Source organism: Chiloscyllium plagiosum, chromosome 10, assembly GCF_004010195.1.
Source record: "Chiloscyllium plagiosum isolate BGI_BamShark_2017 chromosome 10, ASM401019v2, whole genome shotgun sequence".
Lineage (NCBI taxonomy): Eukaryota > Metazoa > Chordata > Chondrichthyes > Orectolobiformes > Hemiscylliidae > Chiloscyllium > Chiloscyllium plagiosum.
In genome coordinates this window covers 92,280,235-92,291,193 of record NC_057719.1, presented here as the reverse complement: position 1 = coordinate 92,291,193, position 10,959 = coordinate 92,280,235, and the positions used below count along the sequence as shown (strand labels likewise).

Below are 10,959 nucleotides of genomic sequence, written 5' to 3'. Positions count from 1 at the left end.
GCTACTCTCTCCCCACCCCCACCCTCCTCTAGCTTATCTCTCCACGCTTCAGGCTCTCTGCCTTTATTCCTGATGAAGGGCTTTTGCCCGAAACGTCGATTTCGAAGCTTTTCGGATGCTGCCTGAATTGCTGGGCTCTTCCAGCACCACTGATCCAGAATCTGGTTTCCAGCACCTGCAGTCATTGTTTTTACCATGGGATACTTTGCTACGCAGTGAGTTTGGCAGAAATCACTGCTCCTTTAAAGAGAAAGCTGGGTCAGGTATGAAGATCCAAACACTAAACTAACAACGGTTCAGTCTTCAGATCCTATCAAAGCAGGGACGAGGAGCAGGAGTAAGCCGTCCGGCCCCTCGAGCCTGCTCCGCCATTCAATAAGACCATGGCTGATCATTTCATGGACTCAGCTCCACTTACCCGCCCTCTCACCCTATCCCTTAATTCCTTCATTGTTCAAAACAAAACTGAGCTTTAAAAACATTTACTGAAGGAGCATCAACAACTTCCCTGAGCAAGGAATTCCATAAATTAACAACCCTCTGGGTGAAGCAGTTCCTTCTCCGTTCAGTCCTATATCTGTGGCCTCTAATCTAGAGGCTATAGCCTCATGTCCTAGTCTCACCTACCAATGTCAGCATCCTCTCTATTTCTATCTTATCTATTCCCTTCATAATTTTATACGTTTCTATAAGATTCCCCCCTCAATCTTCGGAATTCCAATGAATATAATCGCAATCTACTCAGTCTCTCCTCATAAGCCTACCCCCTCAACTCTGGAAGCAACCTAGTGAACCTCACTAGATCTTGAAGATCAGAGTCCAAGTGTTCATTGAACCACTCAGCCCATTGAGCATTGGTGGGATGCTGCATTATAAATTGAGCCCTCGTCCTTACCAGCACAATAACAGGATCCCTAACCTTCCCAGTTGTCCTCTCCAAAATTCCATTTCTAAAAAAACATTGCAGGAAATGGGTCTCGCTGGCAAGGTCAGCATTTGTTGTCCTTCTCTAACTGTTCTTGAACTGAGCGGATTGCTAGGGCCATTTTAGAGACTAGTTAAAGGTCAGTCACAATCCTGAGTAAGTAAGGTGTCATTTAAAATAGTGTTATTTTGGTGTTTGATGTGGAAATGATTGTGCAGTGAGAAATACATTTCAACATTTGGACTGGTTAGATTTTTCCACAGCCTAAAATAACCTCTATTTGCTTCAAAAACATAGCAATGCTAATGATGTGACCAGTCCTCTGAACACACCTTAAAGCCAACTAAACATTTATTTCAGATGCAGACAAACCACAAAGAGCACGGCAATATCACGGCATGGAAAGCACTTTACCAGATACCACGAGTTAGACATTATACCTGACAGACAGATTCTGTTGGTCAGACGGAAAGAATCAATGTTGTAGCAAGCACCTGACATCTTTAGTTAACCCAAAGAATTATGTATCAAAGGCTCTTGGGGCACAGTGATAGCATCCCTGTTGCTGAGCCAGAAGTTCAAATTCCACCTCAGGATGTGAAGTCATGGAGGTGTGTCATAACACATCCAAACAGCTTGATTAAAACAACAGGAAAAGAACAATTGGAACAGATTGGGATTTGCAGGGACTGGCACAATACATGCATTACTGGTGTAGCTTTCAAGGAAAATGAGAGAAGACTTCAGACAGATAGGGAAACTATCCCTGGCCCACTCTCTTCATTGTAAAGATGTAAAGGAGTACAGTGGTATGTCGCTGAGCTTAGCAATCCAAAGCCCCTGAAAAATGTTCTGGGCACTTGGGCTCAAATTGGTTTTGAATTTTTAAGAAAACCTAAGACGATCTACTGACCACTCTGCGTAGCCATCAGATTGTTTCACATATGTACGGAACGGGCTGCCTGAGGAAGTGGTGGAGGCAACATTTAAAAGGCATTGAGAGGGACATGGGCCAAGTGCTGACAAATGGGATTAGATTAATTTAGGATATCTGGTTGGCATAGACAAGTTGGACCGAAAGATCTGTTTCCATGCTGTACAGCTCTATGTTTACAACATAGAATCTGTTTCACTGATTTGCTTTAGGGAAGGAAATCTGTCAAATGGACCCAGTCTGGCCTACATGTGACCCCGAATATGCAAGTGTGATTGACTATTCACTGCTGCCTGAAATAGCAGAGAAAGCTATTCAGTTTAAGAGTAACGCGCGCTGGCCAACAAGACACTGACCATACCTGGAATGCTAACATTATAGAAGAATAGTTTTCCTTTTAGCCCAAGTTAAAGTCGATTCACAGCCTGAAACTGATTCCCTACTGAAGAACTTCAATTTGCCTTTTTGAAAATTGCTTCAAAGTTAAAGCAGCACAAGACAAGGGAGAGGCAGGGCATTCAGCTCATCACGTCTGCTCTGTCATTCAACAAAATCACACCTGATTTTCTAATCCATAACTCCACTTTCCTGCTTTTCCCTAGAATCCTCGATTCCCTTACTGATTAAAAATCTGCCTTTCTCAGCCATGAATCCACTTAACCACCCAGCTTCTAGTCTTCTGCATTAAAGAATTCCACAGGTTCACTGCCCTCTGAAGGAATTCTTCCTCAACTCTTACTCTTGAGATTATGCCTCTGGTCCTAAACAAGGGGAAACAACTTTTCTACATCTAGGCGAAAGTGAGGACTGCAGATGCTGGAGATCAGAGCCGAAGAGTGTGGTGCTGGAAAAGCGCAGCAGGTCAGGCAGCATCCAAGGAGCAGGAGAATCAACGTTTCGGGCATAAGCCCTTCATCAGGAATGGTGCTTTTCCAGCACCACACACTCAACCTTTCTACATCTACCCAGCGAAGTCCAAGAATTGTGCATGTTTCACTGCTCACTCCTCTGAAGTCCAGTGTGTGGAGGCCCAACCCTACTCAGCAGTCACTTCAGACTGCTGAAATCTTTCACATCTTCCTAAAGATTCCAGCCCAACAAACCTTCTCTACGAACTACCTTCAATGCCAGTACCTTTAGATGAGAGCCCAAAACTAGTGACAGTATTCCAGCTGTGGTCTGACTAGTTCATGACATAGCTTTACCAATACTTTCCTACCTTTATATACTCCATTCAATTTACCTTCTCGATTTCTGGAACCTTTTTTGCTAGCTTGCTAAAGATTTATGCTCGGGGACTCCAAAACCACTCTGTAGTTGTAGCTATCTGCGGTTCTTTCTCCATTTAAATAATACTCAGTTCTTCTGTCCTTCCTGCAAAATTGCACAAATACACATTTTCCCATATTATACTCCAGCTTTTTGCCCACTTACTCAACTTGCTTATACATCTCTGTAGACGAGGTCATTCTCACCACTTGCCTTCCCACCTAGTTTTGTGTCATCCACAAACCCGGCTATATACATTCACTTTCCCCATCCAAGTCATTAGTACATATTGTAAATGATCATGGCTGGAGAATCAAAATGGCGGCAACCCAGCAGCTCTGAGTCTGCAGAGCTGTGCCCAAGACCCCGGCAAAGTGTGGTGCCCACCCCTACCTCACCTGTTAAATGACTTAAAATAGCTTTTGGCCCAGCACTCTTAGCCATTGTGCATCAAACTTTAACAGTTTGGTGTTTTTTTTAAAATGACTAACCCACCCCCTCCGGGGGCCGACCTGCAGAGGAGAGCCTGATCTCGGAGTTCGTTAAACTCCAAGAGAAGATCGACGCGCCCATCGAGGAGACTCGGTCCAGGTGGGGGTCGATCTCAGTCACGCTTCTGCAGCATGACCGAGAAACTCAGGCAGCGTGTCGGAGGGGCGGAGCAACAGGCCACAGCCTCGAAGACTGCTGCTGAGTCATCCGTGGGTCAGGTCAGGGCTCTGGAGTGGTGAGTCCGGACCCCAGAGGGGCATATCGACGAAAATCGAGGTCGCCGGAAAAACATTCAGTTGCTGGGCCTTCCCGAACGAGAGGAGTAAGGCCAGCTTGTGGATTTCCTGGAGCAATGACTCCCACAAAGACTGAAATTGGAGTTGGAGCTGGGCCGGGCTGAGTGCGGGCTGAGCGGACTCACTGGATTGCTGTGCGCCGGCCCGGGTCGGACCAACTCCCCCTCCCAGTCCTAGTTTGACTTCAATGTTACAGGGAAAAACAAATGCTGCTGGAGGCCTCCAGAGTCTTGGGGAAGGGTCCCCATACCATGATGTACAAGGGCTCCAAGATAATGTTGTTTCAGGACTTTTCTCCAGTCATGGTCCACAAGAGGAGGGCATTCAACGACGTGAAGTGTCTGAGAGACTTAGATATTCAATACTGCATGCAATATCCGGCAACGCTGCGCCTCAGTCATGGAGGATCTTTATATAACTTTGGATCACCGGAGAAAGTAAAAGAATTCCTGGAGGCTCTCAAATAGACTGCGGGACTTGAACTGTATGGATAATGACTTTATTTGCACCCCCCCACCCCTCTTGTCTACCTATCTTCCTTTCTCCATCTTTCTTTTGGGGGTGGACGGGGCTTGTTCCTTATTCTTTCTTTGGTCTCCTATCTATAGCTTGTGCGGTTTATTTGATTATTGGGGGATGTCTCAGAGTGGGATTTTTTTCTTATTTAGTTGCCTAATACTGGCTGGGATTGTAATTTTGTAATCTTACATATTTCTACCCTGTGTTGTTTTGTTAAGCGTATCTAAGTGATAGTGTGGGGGAGGGGGGGGGGGGGGGGGGGGGGGAGGTCGCCCACTTTTAACTCCTGCCACTTTTAACTCCTGTTTTATAAGATACTGGAATTTATTTACTCCATTTTGTAATGCCTGGGCCGAGGCCTAGCTGTTTATGGTGGGGTTATTGGAAGGTAGTAGTGCCCCCTGTGAGTAAGGGGGAAAGACTCCTTTTAAATATGCTTTCTGTTATTTTTATTCAGGAGTAGTTGTTAATAGTTTTGATTTAACTGTTTTAAAGAGTTTTTTTTTAAATATGTGAATTGTTTTTGGTCTTTATTCAATGTTTTTTGGTTGGGGTTCTTCCTCCTGAGGGGTCTCGGGCCTGCCTGGACGATCATGGCTAGCCATTCGCTTTGGTGGTGTACCTGGAATGTCAAAGGGAGCCACTCGCCAATCAAAAGGAAAAAGATATTATCAAGTCTTAACAAAAGGTTAATGCAGCCCTTTTACAGGAACACATCTACTTGATAAGGAGCGCTCGAAGCTGCGACAGGGTGGGTTTGGCCAGGTGTTCTTTTCACTTTTCAGCTCACAAAGTAGGGGAGTAGCCATCCTTATTCAGAAGGATCTTCCCTTCCAAATGCTAAGCCAGATAAAAGATGAGTCTGGACGATATATATTGATTAAAGCCCTAATATATAGAGAGGAATACAGGATTTTGAATCTTTATTACCCCCCAGCACACCCTTTTAAATTTGTAACAGAAGCATTCTCTAAGTTGATGGCTCTCAGGGTCCGCCACACAATTATGGGGGAAGATTTTAATTGTACCACTGACCCAGAGACGGGTAGGATACCTAGCAGCTCTGTGGGCATATCTGAGATCAAAGCAACTGGCGGATCTGAACAGGGAGCTGGGGCCGATAGATGTTTGGAGGTGTCTCCACCCTGAGGGTAGAGACTTTACTTTCTCTTCTAACCCACACAAGTGCCATACCAGAATCAACATGTTCTTTGTCCCCTCGACCCTTTTGAACTCGATATTGTCTTGTAAAATAGGTAATATAACTACTTCTGATCACACTGCAGTATACTTGGAAGTTAATACTAGTGATGATGGGATAGGTCCCCGACATTGGCATATGGACCCTTTCTTACTGAAGGATAGCAAGTTCATGAAATATTTCTCGCAGGAATTTAAAATCTTCTGGGATATCAACTCAGGCATGGCCAGTAACCCTTCGACGATGTGGGAGACTGCGAAGACATACGTGCGAGGCTTGGTTAGCTCATATTCTGCGACCCGGAAAAGACAAAAGGGAGAGCAACAGGGTCTGCTCAAGGCTCGCCTGAAGGCAGCTGAAACTGTGTATTTTGATAGGCCCTCCATTACTAAGCTACAGAGGATCACAGCCCTTAGGGCAGCCGTGAATATCGCACTTACCCAAACAGCAAGGAGGGAGATATTATTTGCGAAGCAGAGATGATTTGAATACGGTGACAAGCCTGGCAGGTATCTAACATACCTTGCCAGAAAGAAAAAGGCTCCCCAAGCCGTTACGTCTATTAGAGAGTGTGCTGGTACCCTGACCTGTGATCGTAAAATGATCAATGCAACCTTTAGAAAGTTCTATTAGAACATAGAAACATAGAACATAGAAGAATGCAGCGCAGTACAGGCCCTTTCGCCCTCGATGTTGCGCCGATCCAAGCCCACCTAACCTATACTAGCCCACTATCCTCCATATGCCTATCCAATGCCCGTTTAAATGCCCATAAAGAGGGAGAGTCCACCACTGCTACTGGCAGGGCATTCCATCCATATCAGGCAACATCCTGGTAAACCTCCTCTGCACCCGTTCCAGTGCCTTCACATCCTTCCTATAGTATGGCGACTAAAACTGCACACAATACTCCAGATGTGGCCGCACCAGAGTCTTATACAACTGCAACATGACCTCAGTACTCCGGAACTCAATTCCTCTACCAATAAAAGCCAGTACGCCATATGCCTTCTTCACCGCACTATTTACCTGGGTTGTATTCTGAATTGTGTAAGTTGCAGGACTGTGAGGATAGAACTAGGAAGATGGAGTCTTTCTTTAAAAATCTGGCCCTCCTGGGCCTAACCTCAGGGCAGGTGTCGATCTTGAATGCCCCCTGACAACCCAGGAAGTACAGGAGGTGGTGAGGCAGCTTCAGAGTGGCAAAGCGCCCAAACCAGATGGATTCCAGGCTGAGTTCGATAAAAAATTTATAAGGGTACTGGCCGGGCCACACATAAACATATATAAAACTGTTCATATAGTCAGGGCTGCCTCCCACCTTCGCTGAGAGAAGCAAATATTTCTCTCATTCTTAAGAGAAAGGCCCCAGAAGACTGCTCTGCATATGGACCCAAATCCTTATTAAATGTGGATTTTAAATTCTCTCAAAAATGTTAGCATTAAGATTGGAGAGGGTTTTACCATTCATGATAAAAGAGGACCAGACGGGGTTTATAAAGGGTCACAGGTCAACTAATAACATTAGAAAGGTCTTAAAAAAGGTATAAGCCTGCCAGCAGGAAGCGATACCGGGTTTAGTTGTCTCCCTAGTAGGCATTCGATCGGGTAGAATGGTCATATCTTTTCAATGCGCTGGAACGGTTTGGTGTTGGAGAGGTCATTACTAAATGGGTTTCAGTATTATATAATGATCCCAAAGCAGCGGTGATCACCAATGGTGTAAGTTCAGATAGCTTTTGCGTTGGCAGAGGTTGTCACCAGGGATGTCCTCTCTCACATTATTTACACTAGTGATTGAACCACTGGCAGAAGTCACATGAACTGACCCTAAAATAACAGCTCCGGAGGTTGGATCAGGCAAGCACAAATTTACTCTCTATGCAGATGATGTCCTTTTCTTAAGTGATCCTTTGACATCAGTGTCCCGCTTAATTTAAGTGGTATGTTTTCAGGTTACAAAATCAGTTGTGTGAAATCGGAGGCCATGCCATTGGAAGGCCTTGCCAGTATATCCAATTTTCCGGACGGATCTGGTTTTCCCTTTCGGTGGTCACTAGTAGGTTTCTGTACTTGGGTATTTTCATTACTCCGGCATTTGGTCAGCTATATAAAACCAATTATACACACTTATTATAAGTGACCTTCAATGCTGGTCCTTCAATGCTGGGAAGATCTCCCCAATATCCTGGCTAGGCAGAGTGGCCTTAGTTAAGATGACTATCCTACCTCGTCTTTTATATCCTATGAGAATACTCCCCCTGATGCTGTCGAGGCAGACGTTGTGTTAGCTTTACGGTTGGTTTGGCTCCTTTATTTGGAGTCCTAGACGGCCCCTTATTAAATTAGAAAAGTTGCAGCTCCCACAAGCAAGGGGAGGACTGGACTTTCCGGATTTCAGGGGGTACCAACTGAGCTCCCTATCATCTTTTGCAGCTGATTGATTGTGGGTCACAAGAGACCCAATCTGGTTAGATATTAAGACTTCCCAAGCAAAATATCCCCTCATCAATCTACTATTTATGGACAAGATGACGGTTACTACGGACTATTGTTAAAAACCCTATTGCATTAAATACAATCAAAGCCTGGAGGATAATGCAACAAGATGAGAGTAACCTGCAAAAAAACCTCCCCTTATACCCCTACAGTGGGAACATCAGGATTCCAGCCAGGGCTGACTGATGCTACTTTCAAAACTTGGGAGTCCAGAGGTATCTCCTGTTTGGGAGACCTGTTTGATGGGGAGGTCATGATGTCCTTCCAGCAGCTGCGCCAGAGGTTTGGACTGCCCATCAAGGACCTCTTTCGGTATTTTCGAATGCGAGACTTTATACAGAAGAAGACCACACTGATAGTCAATCCTTATAAACCAGACAGGGAAAGGAGAGTGCTTTGGCCGATGGGTCCGCCCTCCAGTCAGTACTCTCTACCACCTATAATGCAATAAGGTATCGAAGGACATGGAACAGTTATATAAAACCTGGAACCATGCATTAGAGTTGGAAATCTCTTTAGAAATGAGGGAGAACGTCTGGGAAAATGCCAGGAAGATCTCTATCTGTAACAGAACTCAGGCTACTCAATTGAAGATGCTTCACAAGGCTCACGTGGCACCAGAACGACTCGCAAAGTTCAAGGCAGAAGAGTCCCCAGTGTGTCCTAAATGTAAAATCGAAGTTCGCACTCTCACGCATTGTCTACGGACATGCCACAAGATCCACAGGTACTGGGACAGAGTAGCGAATGCCTTGGCAAAGATTTTAGGTACGGAGATTGGATTACTTTTGGGCTCCCCAAATTTTCCCTCTCTGGACGTATACGGGAAGAAATTATTTACTATCCTTTCCTTTTGTGCGAGGAAAAATACTTTAGTGAACTGGGTATTCGAAGGTCCCCCGGGACTTTCAAACTGGCACAGGATAGTCATGGAATATATCCCCCTTGACTTCCTCATGAATATGGTGCACCAAAAAACAGTATTATTTTATAGAACATGGCAGCCCTTTTTGAACTACACCGACACAGATATTTCGGCCATATTGTCCAGGGTTTTTGCTTAGCCGTGGTAATGGTTCCGGCTGGTTCGGGGGCCCCTGAGAGGAGGAAGCTCGTATAAATACGGGTTTTGTTATCACTTGATATAAATCTATTTTGAGCTGTATCTAGTTATTTATTTACCTTCTTGTTTATTGTTAGTAATGTATGATATCCATCGATTCCAGCCTCAGGCGACTGTGTGGAGTTTGCACATTCTCTGCGTGGGTTTCCTCCGAGTGCTCCGGTCCAAAGATGTGCAGGTCTGGTGAACTGACCATGCTAAAATTGCCTGTAGTGTTAGGTGTGTCAGTCAGAGGGAAATGGGCCTGGGTGGGTTACTCTTTGGAGGGTCAGTGTTGGGCCGAAAGGCCTGTTTCCACACTGTAGGGAATCGAATCTAACCTATTTTATGCTTTGGTAGTTTGCACAATAGATTAGTAGTTAGATTTTTTTGTAATTTTATATTGGTGTTGTTATTATATTGTAAAGTGGAATACACTAGTTTGTATTATTTTTGTAATTTTGTCAAAAATCTTAAAACTCTTCCTTTTCAATAAAAATATCTATAAAAAATGATTGTGGCCCCACAATTCCATTAGAAGCTCTAAAAACTGAGCAGGTTTCTCCTTTGTTATTTTAAATAACATACTGTTTTAAGAAAATGCTGCCACCTCACTTCCAGTGAGTAAAACTGTCAGTAGGACACAAGTGCTGGAACTATATCCAAACAGTTGAGCACTGAAGCCAGCACACTATTTGACTGTACAAGGCATTACAAGCCAAGTATCAATACCCACACTTTGAAGCACATCTCACTGGTTTAGCAGTTCAGGACAATGCAAACATGCACACGTCTATACCAATAATTAAGTATGATACTTCAACAAAGTGCAGCACCAAGACAAAAAGGGAAGCCAAGCAGAAGTTCGATTTGGACAAACGGTAAATGTAACTGAACAGCATTCAAATACGAACATCCAGGTTCCTAATTTCCGGTGCCACTTTAGCCCACGGTCGCAAATATAAAGATTCAAAGGCCACTGGCACATGTACACATACCATCATACAAACATGTGGAGGCGTTTCACTATATTGTAAGGGACTGAGTGCATTTTGAGTCAGTCGGACAAAGATTAAATCTACTTAACTGCAAGCTCAAAACTGGTTTCAAATCAAAAAGCAAACAATGCTTTTTTGCTTGTGGATTCCTTCGGCCACAGTTCCTTAGAATTTAACAGTGCTTCCAACCAGGTTTCTAGCACCACTGTTATAATCCAGTAAACTCTTTACGTGGCCCGCCCAGTCTTAGTTGCAGAAGAGTTATAGGTAAAGGCAGAACTGTCACAACATACCAGTTTGAAAAAGGAACAAAACCTTTGCTAATTACACGTTATACTGAAACCGGGTAGATAATATTTCCTAAACTAGGAGGTAATTAACCAGATTGATTTTATAAAATCAAACATTTTCACAAAGAAATAGGACAGTGAAGCAGCCTTGAAAAAGCAGTGGAGAGAGAAGAGAGAGTTAAACGGCAGTGAATGGTTCATGGAGTGAGAAGACAGCCAGGCCCTCTGCTTACCTCAGAGAAGTTGAATGCCAAGGGGATAGTGCCTGCCACGTAACAGCCGATTAGCATGGCCAAGGAGAGAAGGCTGATGGTGCTGAGGTCATCCATCCTGCCCTGGGGAAAGGGGGTGGGGAGTACGCTACACAGAGAGAGATTGGGGGAGAAAGGGGAGTGCAGCAGTGAAATACAGGCTAAGTGGTGGAAGGAGAGAGT

The 10,959-nt window shown here is 44.5% G+C and overlaps 1 protein-coding gene across 1 annotated transcript in view; it reads right to left on the bottom strand.

Moving 5' to 3' along the window:
• Nucleotides 1-10,953, bottom strand: part of slc39a9 (solute carrier family 39 member 9) — a 44,235-nt gene extending 33,282 nt beyond the window's left edge. Inside the window, exon 1 of the mRNA XM_043698406.1 lies at nucleotides 10,759-10,953. Within this exon, the coding sequence (XP_043554341.1) occupies nucleotides 10,759-10,854 (96 nt within the window). The 5' untranslated portion in view covers nucleotides 10,855-10,953. The remainder of the gene's footprint in view (nucleotides 1-10,758) is intronic.
• Between the last annotated feature and the right edge of the window lie 6 nt (nucleotides 10,954-10,959).